The sequence below is a fragment of the Chrysemys picta genome, chromosome 10 (genome assembly GCF_011386835.1).
Source record: "Chrysemys picta bellii isolate R12L10 chromosome 10, ASM1138683v2, whole genome shotgun sequence".
Lineage (NCBI taxonomy): Eukaryota > Metazoa > Chordata > Testudines > Emydidae > Chrysemys > Chrysemys picta.
Genome location: NC_088800.1, coordinates 1,872,366 through 1,891,113, shown reverse-complemented (window position 1 = coordinate 1,891,113; position 18,748 = coordinate 1,872,366). Strand labels below are relative to the sequence as shown.

The 18,748-nt window shown below is 47.7% G+C and overlaps 1 protein-coding gene across 3 annotated transcripts in view; it reads left to right on the top strand.

Moving 5' to 3' along the window:
- Positions 1-9,455: 9,455 nt before the first annotated feature.
- Positions 9,456-18,748, top strand: part of FRMD5 (FERM domain containing 5) — a 281,834-nt gene continuing 272,541 nt past the window's right edge. For 2 of the 3 annotated variants that reach the window (XM_065559119.1, XM_065559121.1), the window contains exon 1: positions 9,465-9,700. In XM_065559119.1, the coding sequence (XP_065415191.1) occupies positions 9,599-9,700 (102 nt within the window). In that variant the 5' untranslated portion in view covers positions 9,465-9,598. Of the gene's footprint in view, positions 9,701-18,748 lie in introns of all 3 variants that reach the window. The other variant, XM_065559122.1, reaches the window with a different exon arrangement.

Below are 18,748 nucleotides of genomic sequence, written 5' to 3'. Positions count from 1 at the left end.
TAGAGACCCACCTTAACTCACGCACAGCACAGTGTGTGTGATAGGTGTGTTACATAGAGACCCACCTTAACTCACGCACAGCACAGTGTGTGTGATAGGTGTGTTACATAGAGACCCACTTTAACACACGCACAGCACAGTGTGTGTGATAGGTGTGTTACATACAGACCCACCTTCACTCACGCACAGCACAGTGTGTGTGATAGGTGTGTTACATAGAGACCCACCTTAACTCACGCACAGCACAGTGTGTGTGATAGGTGTGTTACATACAGACCCACCTTAACTCATGCACAGCACAGTGTGTGTGATAGGTGTGTTACATAGAGACCCACCTTCACTCACGCACAGCACAGTGTGTGTGATAGGTGTGTTACATAGAGACCCACCTTCACTCACGCACAGCACAGTGTGTGTGATAGGTGTGTTACATAGAGACCCACCTTAACTCACGCACAGCACAGTGTGTGTGATAGGTGTGTTACATAGAGACCCACCTTAACTCACGCACAGCACAGTGTGTGTGATAGGTGTGTTACATAGAGACCCACCTTCAATCATGCACAGCACAGTGTGTGTGATAGGTGTGTTACATAGAGACCCACCTTAACACACGCACAGCACAGTGTGTGTGATAGGTGTGTTACATAGACCCACCTTCACTCACGCACAGCACAGTGTGTGTGATAGGTGTGTTACATAGACCCACCTTCACTCACGCACAGCACAGTGTGTGTGATAGGTGTGTTACATAGAGACCCACCTTAACTCATGCACAGCACAGTGTGTGTGATAGGTGTGTTACATAGACCCACCTTCACTCACGCACAGCACAGTGTGTGTGATAGGTGTGTTACATAGAGACCCACCTTCACTCACGCACAGCACAGTGTGTGTGATAGGTGTGTTACATAGAGACCCACCTTCAATCATGCACAGCACAGTGTGTGTGATAGGTGTGTTACATAGAGACCCACCTTAACTCATGCACAGCACAGTGTGTGTGATAGGTGTGTTACATAGACCCACCTTCACTCACGCACAGCACAGTGTGTGTGATAGGTGTGTTACATAGAGACCCACCTTCACTCACGCACAGCACAGTGTGTGTGATAGGTGTGTTACATAGAGACCCACCTTAACTCACGCACAGCACAGTGTGTGTGATAGGTGTGTTACATAGAGACCCACCTTCACTCACGCACAGCACAGTGTGTGTGATAGGTGTGTTACATAGAGACCCACCTTAACTCACGCACAGCACAGTGTGTGTGATAGGTGTGTTACATAGAGACCCACCTTCAATCATGCACAGCACAGTGTGTGTGATAGGTGTGTTACATAGAGACCCACCTTAACTCACGCACAGCACAGTGTGTGTGGTAGGTGTGTTACATAGAGACCCACCTTAACTCACGCACAGCACAGTGTGTGTGATAGGTGTGTTACATAGAGACCCACCTTAACTCACGCACAGCACAGTGTGTGTGATAGGTGTGTTACATAGAGACCCACCTTAACTCACGCACAGCACAGTGTGTGTGATAGGTGTGTTACATAGAGACCCACCTTAACTCACGCACAGCACAGTGTGTGTGATAGGTGTGTTACATAGAGACCCACCTTCAATCATGCACAGCACAGTGTGTGTGATAGGTGTGTTACATAGAGACCCACCTTAACTCACGCACAGCACAGTGTGTGTGGTAGGTGTGTTACATAGAGACCCACCTTAACTCACGCACAGCACAGTGTGTGTGATAGGTGTGTTACATAGAGACCCACCTTAACTCACGCACAGCACAGTGTGTGTGATAGGTGTGTTACATAGAGACCCACCTTAACTCACGCACAGCACAGTGTGTGTGATAGGTGTGTTACATAGACCCACCTTAACTCACGCACAGCACAGTGTGTGTGATAGGTGTGTTACATAGAGACCCACCTTAACTCACGCACAGCACAGTGTGTGTGGTAGGTGTGTTACATAGAGACCCACCTTAACTCACGCACAGCACAGTGTGTGTGATAGGTGTGTTACATAGACCCACCTTAACTCACGCACAGCACAGTGTGTGTGATAGGTGTGTTACATAGAGACCCACCTTAACTCACGCACAGCACAGTGTGTGTGATAGGTGTGTTACATAGACCCACCTTAACTCACGCACAGCACAGTGTGTGTGATAGGTGTGTTACATAGAGACCCACCTTAACTCACGCACAGCACAGTGTGTGTGATAGGTGTGTTACATAGAGACCCACCTTAACTCACGCACAGCACAGTGTGTGTGATAGGTGTGTTACATAGACCCACCTTAACACACGCACAGCACAGTGTGTGTGATAGGTGTGTTACATAGAGACCCACCTTAACACACGCACAGCACAGTGTGTGTGATAGGTGTGTTACATAGAGACCCACCTTAACTCATGCACAGCACAGTGTGTGTGATAGGTGTGTTACATAGACCCACCTTAACTCACGCACAGCACAGTGTGTGTGATAGGTGTGTTACATAGAGACCCACCTTAACTCACGCACAGCACAGTGTGTGTGATAGGTGTGTTACATAGAGACCCACCTTAACTCACGCACAGCACAGTGTGTGTGATAGGTGTGTTACATAGACCCACCTTAACACACGCACAGCACAGTGTGTGTGATAGGTGTGTTACATAGAGACCCACCTTAACACACGCACAGCACAGTGTGTGTGATAGGTGTGTTACATAGAGACCCACCTTAACTCACGCACAGCACAGTGTGTGTGATAGGTGTGTTACATAGAGACCCACCTTAACTCATGCACAGCACAGTGTGTGTGATAGGTGTGTTACATAGAGACCCACCTTAACTCACGCACAGCACAGTGTGTGTGATAGGTGTGTTACATAGAGACCCACCTTAACACACGCACAACACAGTGTTTGTGGTAGGCGTGTTACATAGACCCACCTTCAATCACGCACAGCACAGTGTGTGTGATAGGTGTGTTACATAGAGACCCACTTTAATTCACGCACAGCACAGTGTGTGTGATAGGTGTGTTACATAGAGACCCACCTTAACACATGCACAGCACAGTGTGTGTGATAGGTGTGTTACATAGAGACCCACCTTAACTCACGCACAGCACAGTGTGTGTGATAGGTGTGTTACGTAGAGACCCACCTTAACTCACGCACAGCACAGTGTGTGTGATAGGTGTGTTACATAGAGACCCACCTTAACACATGCACAGCATAGTGTGTGTGATAGGCGTGTTATGTAGAGACCACCTTCACTCATGCACAGCATGGTGTTTGTGGTAGGTGTGTTACATAGACCCACTTTAACTCATGCAGAGCACGTGTGTGTGGTAGGTGTGTTACATAGAGACCCACCTTAACACACGCACAGCACGGTATTTTGCACAAGTACTGTTATTAGTTTAGTTTAATAGAATAATTAATTTGAAGGCCAGGATGGAGCATTGTGATAATCTAACCTGACCTCCTATGTAATAAAGGTCAGAGAACGTCACCCAGTGATTCCTGCAGCCAGTCCATCGCTTCTGGGAGAGCTAGAGAAGAGCTTTAGAAAGAAACACCCAACCTTGAGTTAAAGGTCGATGTAGTTGTTTTTAGAGTTCACAATATGGTATGTGTTGTACAACCACAAAAGAAGACAGGGTCTCTGCCCTTTATAGGGTCATCAAGATGTGTCCAGTGAGGAATTTGGGATATTCTGAACCATGCACACGTCCAGGCTGGCCAAGCCAGATAACCCCACACTTGGGCAACCAAAGTGCAGGCACCAGGGCTGCTGGCATAAGACTCTCAAGCCAGTCTAGCCAGTGGTCTCAAGGGAACCCATGGGGACTCAAATGAGAGAGCTTGACAGGGCAGCAGGAGAGCAGAGCTGGTGGGACCTTGGAGAGAGGGAAAGGAATAAGATATAGTTATCTCTAGTTACTCAGGTAAGGGGCACTATGTACATTTCAATAGATAGATAGGAAGCTTTGAAAGGGAGGGAAGACAGGTGCAAGGCAGTGAGGAATCACACCCAGTATATTCCTAATGTAAAAGTTGGGGGGAAAAAACATGCATGGGGTGTGTAGCGGGGTGGACACCCGCTCCTGCCTGGGAGGGCTGGAAAGCAGCCCTGGAGAGGGCTGCAGCTCGAAAAGCTGGGCTGACTGGGGAAGCGGCCGCAGCTGGGCCACACCCCGATCAGGCCACAGCTGGCCTGTATAAAAAGGCTGGGAGCCAGGAACTCAGCAGTCTCTCTCAGTGTTCAGAGAGAGAAGGGCCTGGCTGCAGTGAGCTAGAGACAGGGTACCTGAGTGGAGCAGGGCTGGGGAGCTCCAGCCTGGAAAGCCCCAGGCTGCGGCCTAGCATAAGGCCAACGGGTACTGGGGGTTGCAGAGGGCAGCCCAGGGGTAGGCCAAGGCAGCAGGTCCCAACCCAACCTTGCCAGTGATTAGTAGGCTGATACTGCAGTCTGTCCTAGGGCGTGGGGGCTAGATGAGGATTGACAGTAGCCTTATAGGTGAGGTGAGGTGGGGTTAGTGGGTGGGGGTTCCCTGGGGAGGGGAGACCCTGAAAGAAAGGGGTTACTGCCAGGGGCAGCACCCCAGCTAAAAGGGCACCTGAGTCCAGGGAGGGACATGGGGGACAACCGGTAGTGAATCACCGGCCTGCAGAGGGCGCTCCGGAACTGGGATGAGCTAATTCCCATGGACGACCAGCAGGAGGCACCGCAGGGGTGAGTCTGAACGGCTACAGTGTGACATTCTGGGGTGCAATCCAGACTAGTGAGGTGCTGCGTCATCACATGCACACAGCAAGGCCTACCATTGCAAAACCTCTTTATAATTCCCTGATTAGAGAAGAAACAACCAGCTTGGAGGGTGGAAACAGGTGTGAACTTTCAGCTCAAAACCCTCACTCTGAGTCTTTTGAAAGTTGTGGATAAGTAAGCATGACCTCCCTCTGCTAGGCTCTCTCCCTGAGCTCCAGCCTCTGTCTCCCCATCTCTCCAACTGCATCTCTTTCTGTTCAGCCGTCATAGCCTATGCCAGTGGTTCTCAACCAGGGGTATGCTAACCCTGGGGATACACAGAGGTCTTCCAGGGGGTACCTCAACTCATCTAGATATTAGCCTAGTTTTACAACAGGCTACATAAAAAGCACTAGCGAAGTCAGTACAAACTCAAATTTCATACAGAAATAAGTACAATATTTATATTCCAATTGATTTATTTTATAATTATGTGGTAACATGAGAAAGTCAGCAATTTTTGAGTAAGAGTGTGCTGTGACGCTTTTGTATTTTGATGTTTGATTTTGTAAGCAAGTAGCTTTTAAGTGAGGAGAGACTTGGGGTATGCAAGACAAATCAGACTCCTGGAAGGGGTACAGTAGTCTGGGAAGACTGAGAGCCACTGGCCTGGCTGTAAGCGTTCTTTCTGCTCTCTCTTCCCCACTGCCCCAGGAACTGTAACAGTCTCCACAGGTATCTACTAACCTGGCTGCCCTCTGACTCTTTTCAGATCCTATTTCAAGGTCTCTTTCCTCCCTGGCTCATGATTGAACTCTCCTACTTTTCCTATCCTCATTCATTCTTCCTCAGCCTTGGCCAACGTATCCCCCTAAATACCAATACCAATGTAGCCTCCATAGTTGTATATGTGTAGGATCTAGCTGGCTGGGAAGTGTTCTGTGGCTCATTTTCTATGATGCAGTACTGTCTACACCTTGTGGAATTAATAAGTGTTTTGCTGCCTAGTTGTAGCCATGTTGGTCCCAGGACATGAAAGAGACAAGGTGGATGAGGTAATACCTTTAATTGGACCAACTTCTGTTGGTGTAAGAAGGTGTTTTGTGTTATTTCTTTTGTAACATTGTTGAGCAATAACTGAAGATGATATATAGTAAAATTTTAATTGCTGATAATAGGACTGGTTATATTTCAACAGAAGGAAGATTATTTGCATTTTTTAACTAGGATCTCTAGTTCTCAATAATCCTATAGCAACATCTTGGGCAAAAGGGAAATACATCTTCTATGGTGTCATGAGGTTCAAATTGTACCAATCGATGCCCCGTACACACTGATGCTGTTGGTCTGCCATTATTTTTCCCAATTAGTATTTGAATAATGTATTATCCAAGCTGGCCCCTCTCAGTCCACAGGGTAAGCTTCTGACCTACTTCTAGCACCTGTTTTCAGCAGTGTACAGAGCTCTGGGCTCCTTTCTGAGAATGATCTTCTACAATTAACACTTCAGTGCGCAAATCATTCCTAACTACCTGCGTTTCATGCTCTGCTACAAGACGGTGGTACTTGCCTCATCTTGTCTCCATCTCATGATTTACCAAGCTAACAGGGTGGTCCCCTGTTGCAGTGTCAGTTGGACAGAGGCCCTGATGCTGCCAGGTTATAGTGGTGGTCTCCTGAAGATTCCGAAATGTTAAGTGGCCAGGGGAGGGGAAGAAGGCCTGACTTTTAGGACCCCAAAGACAGATATCAGGGCCCCTGGAAAAGCATGCAGAAGTGTTAAGAGTCAAACCCAATGTTGTCAGGGCCAGGGATGGGGTAAGAGGCCTTTGTGATGTGAATCCTACCTGCTCTCCCTCTAGAAGACCATGAGAGTATGGGATCAAGGTGGGAGAGGCGTAGATAGGGCCTAGATGAACCTGTTGTTGGGGAGGGTCCCGGCTAGGAGGGAAGAGTGGGCCTGGTGTGGGAGGACATGCAGGGCAGGAGTGAAAGGAGGATTTGAGGAGATGCAGAAAGCAGATCAAGCCTGAAGTAAAGCAAAGCCTACTGAGAAGTAGAGCAGGACTTATTGGGTTACCCCTGAGGGATGAGCTTCTGTAATAGGGCATGCTAGCCCTTAATGGCAGGCTACAGGCCCAGGACACCCCTGTTCCCACTTCAGAACAGAGGAATTCTGGAACTTGTAGTTCTGAGGGAGTTAGAGGCACAATAAAGAATGGTGGGAAGATGTGTCAGGAGCTATACAACAGCCCTTCTCATAAAATTGAGAGACCACTGACCCCAGGCAGTGGCTCTCACGGTGACAGACTGAGGGAAGTTTGAGATGTAAATGACCTGGTGGCTGTCTGTTCTGCAGGGAGTTTTGGGGGTGAAACTTTAGTGAATAACCTGGGCAGGATCCTCTCTCTTCCATCTCCCTGCTACAACCATCTGCGGGGTCAGTGAAAGTGAGTAGGTTTGCAGGCAGAACTCTGAGTCCAATCTGTGGCAAAGCAAGCCCTATTAACCCATGTACAATAGGGCCATTGCATGTTCTGCTTCCACAGTGCCAACTGTGATGACAGCAAGTGCAGCACAGCTTGTGGCCAAATCTGAATGAACACTGGACATGAACCAAAAAAGGTTATTTATTAGTTAATTTGAAATAAAACACTGCTCTCCTAGTCAAATGATGCAGACAGGGCCACAGATGCCCCTGGGATTATTTGGATGTTATGATGTTGGACCTCTAAACTGGGACATCAACCTATTAATCCACTTCCCTCTCCCAAGTGAGAGCTAGAAGGGCTAGTTCGTAGGGGCTCATTTTGCTGCCACAGGCTGGGTGCTTCTCTTCCAGGGGAGGAGGAAGAAAATTCATCCTTCTCTTCTCAAGTAGGCTGGCTGACAAAGAGAATTCCCTCTCCTAGTATGAGGAGAGAGAAGACATATCTTCCAGCCACAGAGCCAAAGCACCGGAGCAAGAAGGATGACGGCTGCCTGGTGGCCCAACCCCCTACATGGGGGAGGACAAAAAAGACTTAGAAATGGTGTTTTGTGGGGATGGTGCCTAATGCTAGCATTTATAATAGGGGCATCCCAATGGGCTCCTCCCCTCCCCCTGCATCACCTAAATCTCCACACAGACATGCTCCTCCACCCTCCTCTGCTCCATCATCTCCCCCCGCCCCATAACTAGGCTATCAGCTTTCTTGGGCTGGGCCTGTCAGAATGTCACTTCTCTGTACAGCACCTAGCGCCATGATGCCCTGATCATACATAGGTGTTCTAGAGCCTCTCCCAACACACACCGATTACCCCCCTGCCCATCTGTGGCCCTTCCACACCCCGGTCTGCCCTTCCCTTTGGCAGGCCTGTTCCTACCCTCCGGCTCTGGGCAGAGGATGGGGTCAGGGCAGTGGCTGTCGGGGGCTCTGTACCCGCCTGGCACCTGCTCCGTGGGGCCGCAGCAGCCTGGCATGTGCAGAGGCTCCCCGAGCACATCAGGGGCAGGGCAGATGCTGCTCTTACCCCCTTGAGTCCCCACTCTGGCTCCCATTGACACAAGGGGTGTTCTGGCTCCCCATGCCCCAGGGGAGGGGCAGAGGGGGGTCCCCGGTAGGATGGAGGGGGATCCCTCGCAGGGCTTCCCGTGCCAGGAGGGTGGGCGGAGGAGGGTTCCTGGGGGGGAAGAGGGGTCCCTCAGGGTTCCCCGAGTCCCTCACAGGGTTCCCCATGTCCCGGGGGGGACAGAGGGGAGGGGTCCCTGGTGGGGGTGGGAGGGGATCCCTCGCAGGGCTCCCTCTGCCAGGGGGTGCAGAGGGGGGTCCTGGGGGGAAGAAGGGGGGTCCTTCGCAGAGCTCCCCATGCCTGGGGGGGAAGAAGGGGGGTCCCTGGGGAGTCCCGGGGGGCCAGAGGGGGGGGTCCCTCGCAGGGCTCCCCATGCCCCGGGGGGGAAGAAGAGGGTGGCCCCAGGGGGGGGGATCCAGAGGGGGGGTCCCTGGGGGGGTGCAGAGGGGGAGTTCCCTCGCAGGGCTCCCCGTGCCCCGGGGGGGAAGAAGAGGGGGGGGCCGGAGGGGGGGTTCCCTGGCAGGGCTCCCCGTGCCCCGGGGGGGATGGAAGGGGGCCCAGGAGGAATGAAGGAGGGTCCCTGGGGGGCGCAGAGGGGGGTCCCGGGGGGCCGGAGGGGGGGGTTCCCTGGCAGGGCTCCCCATGCCCCGGGGGGGAAGAAGAGGGTGGCCCCGGGGGGGGATCCGGAGGGGGGGTCCCTGGGGGGCGCAGAGGGGGGGTTCCCTCGCAGGGCTCCCCGTGCCTGGGGGGGGGAAGAAGAGGGGGGGACCGCAGGGGGGGTTCCCTCGCAGAGCTCCCCATGCCCCGGGGGGGAAGAAGAGGGTGGCCCCGGGGGGGGGATCCGGAGGGGGGGTCCCTGGGGGGGCCGGAGGGGGGGTTCCCTGGCAGGGCTCCCCGTGCCCCGGGGGGGATGGAAGGGGGCCCAGGAGGGATGAAGGAGGGTCCCTGGGGGGCGCAGAGGGGGGTCCCTGGGGGGCGCAGAGGGGGGGGTTCCCCGCAGTCCCCGCTCCCCAGGCCGAGGCTCCTCCCGCCCCATCAGCGGGCGCCGGGGCCTGGGGCGGCCCCGCGCCGGGATTGGCCCGCCCGCCCGTCGCTCAGCGCCGGCCCCGCCCCCCGCCTGGCGCCGGGCCGCGCGAGCGGCGGCGCGGGGACTTGCAGCGGGCTCTGGCCGGAGTCGGGCTGCGCGCGGCGGGGCCGCCTGGGCGCTGGGATGCCGCGGAGCCGAGCCGCCCGGCCCCTGTGACCGCGAGCCGCCCGCCGGGCCGGGCCGGGCCGGGGAAGATGCTGAGCCGCTGGATGAGCGGCAGCAGCAGGAGCCTGGAGCGGGAGCACAGCTGCACCGTCAGGCTGCTGGATGACAGCGAGTACACCTGCACCATCCAGGTCTGTGGGTGTGCACCGGGTGTGTGTGCACCGGGTGTGTGTGTGTGTGTGCACCGGGTGTGTGTGTGTGTGTGTGCACCGGGTGTGTGTCTCCCTCCCTCCCTCCGCGTGCAACTGCCCCCGGGCTGCCCCGAGCCGCGCCGCGCCGCGCCTGCCAACGGCGCTGCCCCCCCGGGCTCGCTGCGTGACCCACCCCCGGAGCGGAGCGGAGCCCCGCAGGCTCGCCCGCGCTGCAGCGAACTTCACACTTCGGGCTGCTGCTCTCTTGGGGGGGTCGCTGCCTCCCCCAGTCGTCTCGCTCCTGCTGCCCCTGGGAGGAAGGAACAAAAGCCTCCCGCATCCGAGCCGCGGTCCCCGGGTGTGTGGACGCGCAGCCCCGCAGGGCGTGTGGGGACGCAGCTGGCCCTGAACCGGGCTGTCTCGGGCGGCGGGCGGAGCGGGTCGGGGCCGGCGGGCAGGGCTCGCCGCTGAAGGGGAATAAAATAGCCCGAGCGCGACTTTCAGAGGGAACCGCGCAGAGGAGGCTCGGGGTAAACTTGCGCCCAGGCAGAGAACTTGGGAGGGTGTCAGACCCTGGGCTGGGAAAACTCCCTGGCTTAGCCCAGCCTGGGTGCGGGCGCAGCAGGAAGATGCGGTATAGAGGGGGGGGGGGGAGGTGACTTTTGTTTTGGGGACGGGGGAGGGATGCACACGGGCTGGCTGGTGTGTGGGATTTTTTGTAAGAGCAGGCTGCATGCTCGCCCCTGTGCAAACACTGCAGTTCAGCTGTCTGGCCCCGAGAGCTGTCCCGAAATGCTGCTGGAGATCCCGACCTTCGCCGGGGCAAATAACCTGTCCGGGTGTGAATACAAATATGGGCGATGGGGAAGAACCAGCCCCAGGTCACCCAAAGGCGCTGCAATCTCACTTCTCAGCTCCTCCAATCCGGGTTGCCAAATGGAGTCTGAGGACTGCAAACAAAAGCAACGCGGGATCCAGTGCTGGTTGCTCGCTGCTCCTCCTCTCCCCCTCTCCAGCACGTTGTGTTCCCTTGCTGGTCTGTAGACACACACCGGGGGTGGGGGGGACACATGGGCTGTTCCTAGGATTGCATGGGTGTTCTAAGCATTAAAGCAACTTCTGTGCTGGGCGTTGTGAAGTTGGTGTTTTATGGAGGATGCTGCAGTTATCTGGATGGTTTCTCCTTCAGATGGGAACAAAGACAAACCTGTGGCTTGCCGGATGGATGTGTGTGTGTGTGTGTGTGTGTGTGTGTAAATCCGATGCTCATCAGTGAATTACAGCCACTCTAGATGGTAACAGCTGGAAGCATTACACATGGGGGGGGGAGGAGGGAGAAGAAAGCAAATGAATCCTTACTTCATTCAGTGACCTTTAATTCTGAAATGCCTCCCCCCCCCCCCTCAACTGGGCAAATTGATGGATCCAGTTTTTCAGCCCTCCGAAAGAAAAGCCTGATCAGCTTGACTGGGATGTTGCTCAGGGGAGGGAGTTTAGTCACACAGAAGCTTTTTGATTCCACCAGGAAAATAATGTCTCACGTCATTATTTTGATCAGCACTTCAGTGAGTCAGAATTCTTGGCATTCACAAAAGAATAGCTCCACACAGGCCAAGTGGCCCTGTGAAAGGGGGCCAGTCTCTAGCTTTTAGCAAGGAGCTTACTTACCATTTTTTATGCTATGTTCCCCCCCCATCTAAAAAAAAATAATTTAATGGAATATAATGAATTTCAGTGGGCTAAAGTTGTGCCCCCCCTTACCCTCCACCCCTTCCCGCAACGTCACTGTTATTGGATATATGTATAATAAGTGTTTTCGTTATTTTATAGAGCTAGTATATTACCCTGATTCAATCTTTTATAATAAACCAGAACGTGGACAATTGCTGCAAGTTTTAGTGAAATTTTTGTGTTCAAAATCAAAACCCGCAACTTTCACTAACCTTCCCTGGTGCAAATATGATTATGGAACAGCTTTAGCGCTGCTGCTTCTCCATTGGTGGGGTATAATCAAATCAAGTAAACATTGTTGGATGATGGAAGAAGAGCTTAATTTATACCTCTTGCTGAGCAAAATTGGTGCTCTTAGACTTGCACAATTCTGCCGATGACTCTGTGAGTGCAATAAGTATAGTAAGTGCTTTTAAGAATGATTTTGATGCAAATTAAAGTATAGTAAATGCTGTCGGAGCCAAACACAAATACCAGGAGATGTATCCGAGTACTGCCTGATTTTAGTTATTTACCTGTACTTCCTCAACCCTGCTCCAGGGACTGATTTAATTTTAAAATAGTCTAGATCACTTTTCAAAATGTTCTAGGCCAGATACGAGTTCAGATATTATGCATTATAATGAAATTTTCTTGAGTAAAAATCAGTTTTCCCCCCCCCCAGTCTGGATATGAATGATTTGCTAGTAAGGATTTAGTGATGATATCATTAGGCTACTAGAATACCAGAATGTTTTGAATGTGAGTAACCTAATCACAACAGTACTGCCTTAACAACTAGCTAAGAACTATAACATTAGGACTGAGGACACAGGGTGGCTGACATATGTACGGGAGGTTTCCGTTTTGTACAGACAGCTTTTAATCTTAATTTTTAAATAATAATAATAATACTTTTAAGAGAACATCCATGTGATAAGCATGCAGACTGACTGTACACCATAGCGCTCATTGTTAAGGCTAAGATTTTGGCACGGGTATTTTAATTAAAAGTCATGAACAGGATGTGTGCAATAAACAATAAATCACAGAAATGTACACACATTAATGCAGTTTTCACTACATCAGTATTGAAGCCCAAGTCCTGCCGGCTGGGGCTGAAGCCCGATGCCCACTGCCTGGGGCTGAATTATTGGAATTTTCAAGAAGTCGTGGAGGTCTTGTAAAATCGTGGAATCCATGACCTCTGTGACAGATTCGTAGCCTTACTCATTGATACTGTTTCCTGAGAGTGTCAACTGGCACTCTTCTAACTTGTAAGCAGTAGAAAATTCAGGCCAGGTTTTTGGATAATTGTGATGCAACATGTAAATAACAACAACTCCCACCTCTCCACTGATTTATTTGGGTGTTGTTGATTCTGACTCTATTGTCGCTCTAAGGCAAGTAGAAAATATTTTAAATGCATGCAGAAGCATACTTCAAATTAAAGAGCTGGTTACAAATAAATACTGCAGGCTGTGGGAGGCTTCACTTTTGCTTAAGCAAAGAAGAATAAATAAATGTGTTTTAAAAATCTGTTCTGTGTAAATAACATCTCAGGAATGTTAATATTACTGATTTTCTTCCCCGTCTTGCCTTTTCCCCACCTTAACTGCAAAGTAGTGACTTAAATGGCTGTAATGGCAGTCAAATTAGTTGTGCTTATACAAAAATCAATTAATTTTTGAGAGATTGCTTTTAATAAATTTTTATCCAATTGATATATATTGCTTAGATAGGTAAGTATGGGCAATCCAGTTTGGAAAAAGGCTGGATTCTTTCTTTGATTTACTTGGGAATAGAATTAAAATAAGAGTATCCTTATACTGTATATAATTTTGACATAAAATGCCACTTGATGCTGTGTTTCACCAGCTTATATGATTTTTGGGGCAGTAAACAGAAATACTAATATGTTGTATGCATGATTTAAGGTGAAAAAGTCAGTTCATAATACCCTCACAATCAAGGTTATCACAAGTAAATGTTTGTTTTTTGTTGCTTTCATGCTGACTTTTAAGCAAAACTATTTATATTCCATGAAAAATTAAAGCATACATGGTGAAAATGTATAATTTCTCACGAATGAGAAAATCACTGTAATTTTACAGGCTAGAAAACAGTGAATGAGTTTTGAAGGTCATTCCCTTATAAATGCAGATATTTCCTGTGTCTCGTACAGATCCATAGCATTTCTTCATCCAATCTGTATATATATATTTTTTCACTTTTGTTTATGTATGCTTCTATTTTTTGTGAAACATAGAGCCAACGTACAAATCAGAGGTTATAATTTCAGTGTGTAGGACTATTAAATATGATACACAGAATGTGAAAGGGGTTAGTGAGGATGTTCTGTAGAAGTTCGTAATTTTGTAAATGGGAATGCAGACACATACAGAAGTTTGCTATAGAGAAAGATTGAGTAGCGGTTTACATCAGTGGCACATACATGTTTCTGAATGTTGAACATCTGACACGTTGGCTGGCTTTTATATTGCTTGAAAAAGAGGAACAGTTCAGAAATTGATCTGGTTTTAACAGAAATACATTTCTAAGAGAACTGGTTAAACCCGTTAACCAAATTTAACCTCTGGCTGTGCTTGACAAAGAACATCTAATGACATGTTTTGTAGACAATTACTTTGAATATTCCTTTTCTCAATTAAATCTTTATGAACTTGATTACAGAAATCTCATTTATTAATATTCCTGCACTAAATGAGCCTGTCGCCATCTATGCTCTGATGAATCCTTTGTCTATTTTGGTCTTAATTTCCGTTCTAAAACATCCCGTCTGAATGGGCTAATTGCCTCAATAAAGGTCCTTCCCAAGCCAAATAACTGTGGGCCTGATCCAAAGACCATTGCAGTTAATGGGAGTCTTTGTACATTGACTTCAGTGGGCTTTGGATCAGGCCCCGCGTAAACACTTTTGTATTCTTCTTATCCCCTAGAAGTCTGACATTAGAGGGTTATTTTCTTAGCCACGGTCCTTGATCTAATGTGTAGCGCTGATCTCAGTGTCTGAATACAAGCGGGATCACTGATTTCAATAACTTTTAAGGGACGTGGGGTTATTTCAATGACTTTATATGTGCAGAGGAGCATAAAGCTGTTTATATTTTCATTTCTTGGGAGAGCTTTTGGCTTAATAGTATTAGGTGGTCTTAGGGTCGCTATTAAAAGCAACAAAATCAGTATCATCCCTGCTTCTAAAACTGATGGTGAGTCAGAAATCTTAAGGTGTCAGAAATTGTCAAGGTTCAGTTGTGCTGTGTTACATGACACAAGTTTTATAAACATAAACATTCACTACTCCAGCCAAGTTCTGAATCCCAGTCATTCCTAGAAATCCCAGTAACGGACACATCACCCGAGGAACCTTAAATCTTTTGTTCATCTCATCAGTTTTGACTCTAGTGCAGCCATATAATTACTGGTAATTTGTCATGTCTGATCCCCCTATGAAACAATTTATCAGGAAGGCAGACTAATAAAACTTGGAATAAAATATGTATTGAAAAATATTACTTGTCCAAGGAAAGTTTAATATTTTCACTGTGAAGACAATATCACTGGTAGTATAAAGAACCTGAAATAATGAATGATTTATTGCATAAGGGCACCAAGTACTTTACTGAAAAGACAGTTGGTATTTTGTTGCAGAAATGCAGAACATGAAAGCCTGGGAAGAGAGACACGAAGACATAAGATATGGATTTGAGATGTAACAGCTTCTCACATAACTTTAAAACTGCCCTAATTTTAACAGTCTTTTGCTCCCTTGGACAAAAATCCATATGATATGCAAAGTTCATTGGAATACTTGACAAGATCATTAACCGGTAATCTATACAATAGACGAGAGGAACCCTGGTTTCTTGCAGCTATAGCTGTGTGAGGGTTACTTGTACGCAGGAGTGCTGGAGGTGTGGCAGTATCCCCGGGCTAAAAGTAAGAGCAACAGAATGCACCTCTAGGGATCTGCAGACTATGCCTAAGATTTCCAAAGGGGTCTGCACCTCCGTTCAAAATTGTTTAGGAGTCTGCAAATGAAAAAAGGTTAAAACCCACTGATCTAGAGGATTTGCAGTTTTGTTCAATGGCTTTCAGCACTATAAGAATTGTCCCAACATCCTACCTTGTTCACTATCTTTTTTATCTTCTGATAGTTTCCAATTGCTTTTTCTGAGAAAGATGCTAGCAAACTGCTACTTACAGAATGGGATTACTTGTCTGAAATCCCAAGCAAAGGTGATATGTTCTGCATTTGAGGATTATAGCTCTCTGCCTACTGCTGTGAACTCAAGAAACCATGAGACTTCATGTTATAAACTTTCTAACTGTTCCTAGTGCCTTCCTGTTTGAAGACAGAAACATTAATCTCTCCTCAGCCTGAAAACTAACTGTAGATAATAAAGAGGGAGTATTGCAAACAAGAGACCTCTCTTCAGAAACACTGAGTAAGAATGAATTTGAGGAATACACACACTGACCATGTTATTTGCCTATCTGGTAGGTAGAGCTCTGTGGAATTTTTGCACCATCTCATAGCAAGCTGCCAGTAAGATTAAAGTAATGTAATGTAATTGTCTCAGCAGGTATATATTGACCGTAGGTGAAATCCTGGCCGCATCAAAGTCAGTGGGAGTTTTGCCATCCCAATGACTTCAATGGGGCTAGGATTTCATCACATACGTCCTATACTATTATATATTATATACATATTTTTACCATTGTTAAAATTATAATATTGACAAGAATTCTTTTACAGCTGGTTTTCCATAAAGTCTATTGACCAATAATGCATTTACAAATGAATTTTTGTTTTTGAGTAAGAGAAACCTGTTATTCGTGCCTAGCTAAATCACTATAGACTGTCACTATGTGTACAGCAAGCTTAATTCAGTGCCTAGACATTTAAGTGCATATGGTATGTGGGGTCGTCGTGTGTTATGAAGTTTCCAATAGCAAAATTGTGTGCGTAGGTGCTGAGATACACAATGTCTGGGTGTTAAGAGACCTAGTGGTACCCTTAACTCAGAATTTCCTTGGCTTTATCTTCATATTTCGTTTCCAAGTGTATATCTTAAATGGTAAGAATGTAAAAGACAGCTGTTGAAAACGTGTTAAAGCAGAAATTCCCACTAAAACAAACAGTCCCATCTTTACTTTCATTTTAATGGACGCTAGTGTTAGTGGAAATGTCATGGCTATATACTGAGACTATTTTTACTGCTGCTTCTGCACCGCTTCTTGAAGTGCTCGCATCCTATTCACTTACACAGGAGCTGGCATTGTAAAACACATATAGAAACTGTCTCCTATCCTCCAGTTCAGTAGCCAGTTTTCCAAGGTGAATATTTTTATTAGTTTTTTTTCCACCCTCAGGATATCGAGGAATTATTTAAATCTCTTTTTTAAAAAAGTGCATAGCATTGACTTATCATACATAGCATAATGGAAAAGATGGTTTCTGCTTTTATCAAGTAAAATCAGCTACTGTAGTTGTTGGTTTCGAGGGTGTCTTACATACATACCCCACATACTTAAGGTGGAGCGAGAAGCGTACGCGGAGTCGACTGGGAAGTGTCAGCAGTCAACTTACTGCAGTGAAGACACCGCGGTAAGTAGCTCTGAGTACATTGGCTTCAGCTACTTTATTTCCGTAGCTGAAGTTGTGTAACTTATACCAACTTAGCTTGTCCTTCCCCCCACCCCCACCCCCCCAGTGTAGACCGGGCCTTAGTACCCATGGCTATTCCCATGGTTTGGACAAAGCATGTAGTGTTGAATGTAAAATTGCTGTGGGTGAGGATGAGATGGATGAGTTTGGCGATGTGTTTGGGGTGGTTATCTGAGCATTGTCCATTGTCTTGTAGATATTTGAGGCAGGCAGTGATTCCGTCATTGTGAAGGGTGTTGTTGTAAAGGGAGGTGACCTCCCTGGTGTTCTGAGGTGGTTGTTAATGTTGTGGAGTTTCTGAAGGAAATTGGTGGTGTCCTGAAGGAAACTGTCTCTTTATGTGATGAGTGGTTTGAGGATGGTTTCTATGAATCCCAATATTCCTTCTGTTTTATGGTCTCTTGCAACATGTGTTAACTCCGTATGTGTTCCACCTTGTGTTTAGCTGTGACGCACTGAGTATCTTCCCCAGACTTGAAGAGCCCTGTTTAAGCTGCAAAGCTTGTCTCTTTTATCAATAGAAGTTGGTTCAATAAAAGACAGTACCTCACCCATCTTGTCTCTCTGGTATCCTGGGACAACATGGCTGCAATGCCGCAAACCACAATCTACATGTCCGGCAGGATGCAACAAATGGATAAAAGTGATGTATGGTTTGGGACGACAAGATAACAAAATGAACTGAAAAGCAGAAGTTGTAGCTCTCCAAAAGAAATTAATGTCTTAGCCATATCCTATAGTTCACAAAATAATAAGGATCAAATTCTGTTCTGATTCACACCTCTACGATACCACCGAAGTCAACTAGTACAATTGAGGGCAGAATCTTGCCTTGATGTCAGTCTGCAGAACAGCATAATCTGTTAACGTGAGAGCCAAACCCTAATGGCAAGTATGTTCTGTTACTTTCACAACTCAAGGCTTTCACACACAGTCTGATAACACATAGTGCAACACTGCGCTACAGTTGTACTGGACTGCATTAAATCTTGATCCAAAATGTGGAGCCGAGATTGTGTGTGACCTCGTTCAAATGAGAGTAGTCCCCTTTGGTTTACTCAGTGTCGCTGGCTTCTCAGAATAGGAAATTAAATTATAGTAGTGGAAAAACCTCTGAAATCAGCAGGCTCCCCATTTTCAAGCAGCAAAGGAAATGTGGCACAGCTGTCACTTGTTATAAATGACAATACATTACTAAAACAGTCTAGGGAATAAGCAGGGATTCGCTGTTGAGAAAAGACATGTTTATTATCCGTTTTGTCAAATATTGGCTTTAGCTCATCAATATATGGGTCAGAAGATGGTGCTGTTACAGAGAGCAAAATTGAACTAGACTTCTCTCAGCAGCTGTTTGATGGTGGTCAAAAGAATAATTGTTATTTATTTACAGAAAGACTTTGGAGCTGTTTTTGCAATAAGGAGGTTTTGGATCATATCCTTCTGTGTTGAACTTTTTCCCGGGTAAATTATCACAGCAGTGTGAAGACAATTTCATGTTGAGGATTCTAGAATTGCCTGTAAGGCTGATGAATCTGCAGTGTGTGTACGGTTGCTCAGAGTATGGCTTTATTTGCGGCCCTGGAGATGCAAACAAGGAAATGTGAAATGGTTCTAATCTGGTTAAATTAAGAACATAAGAACGGCCG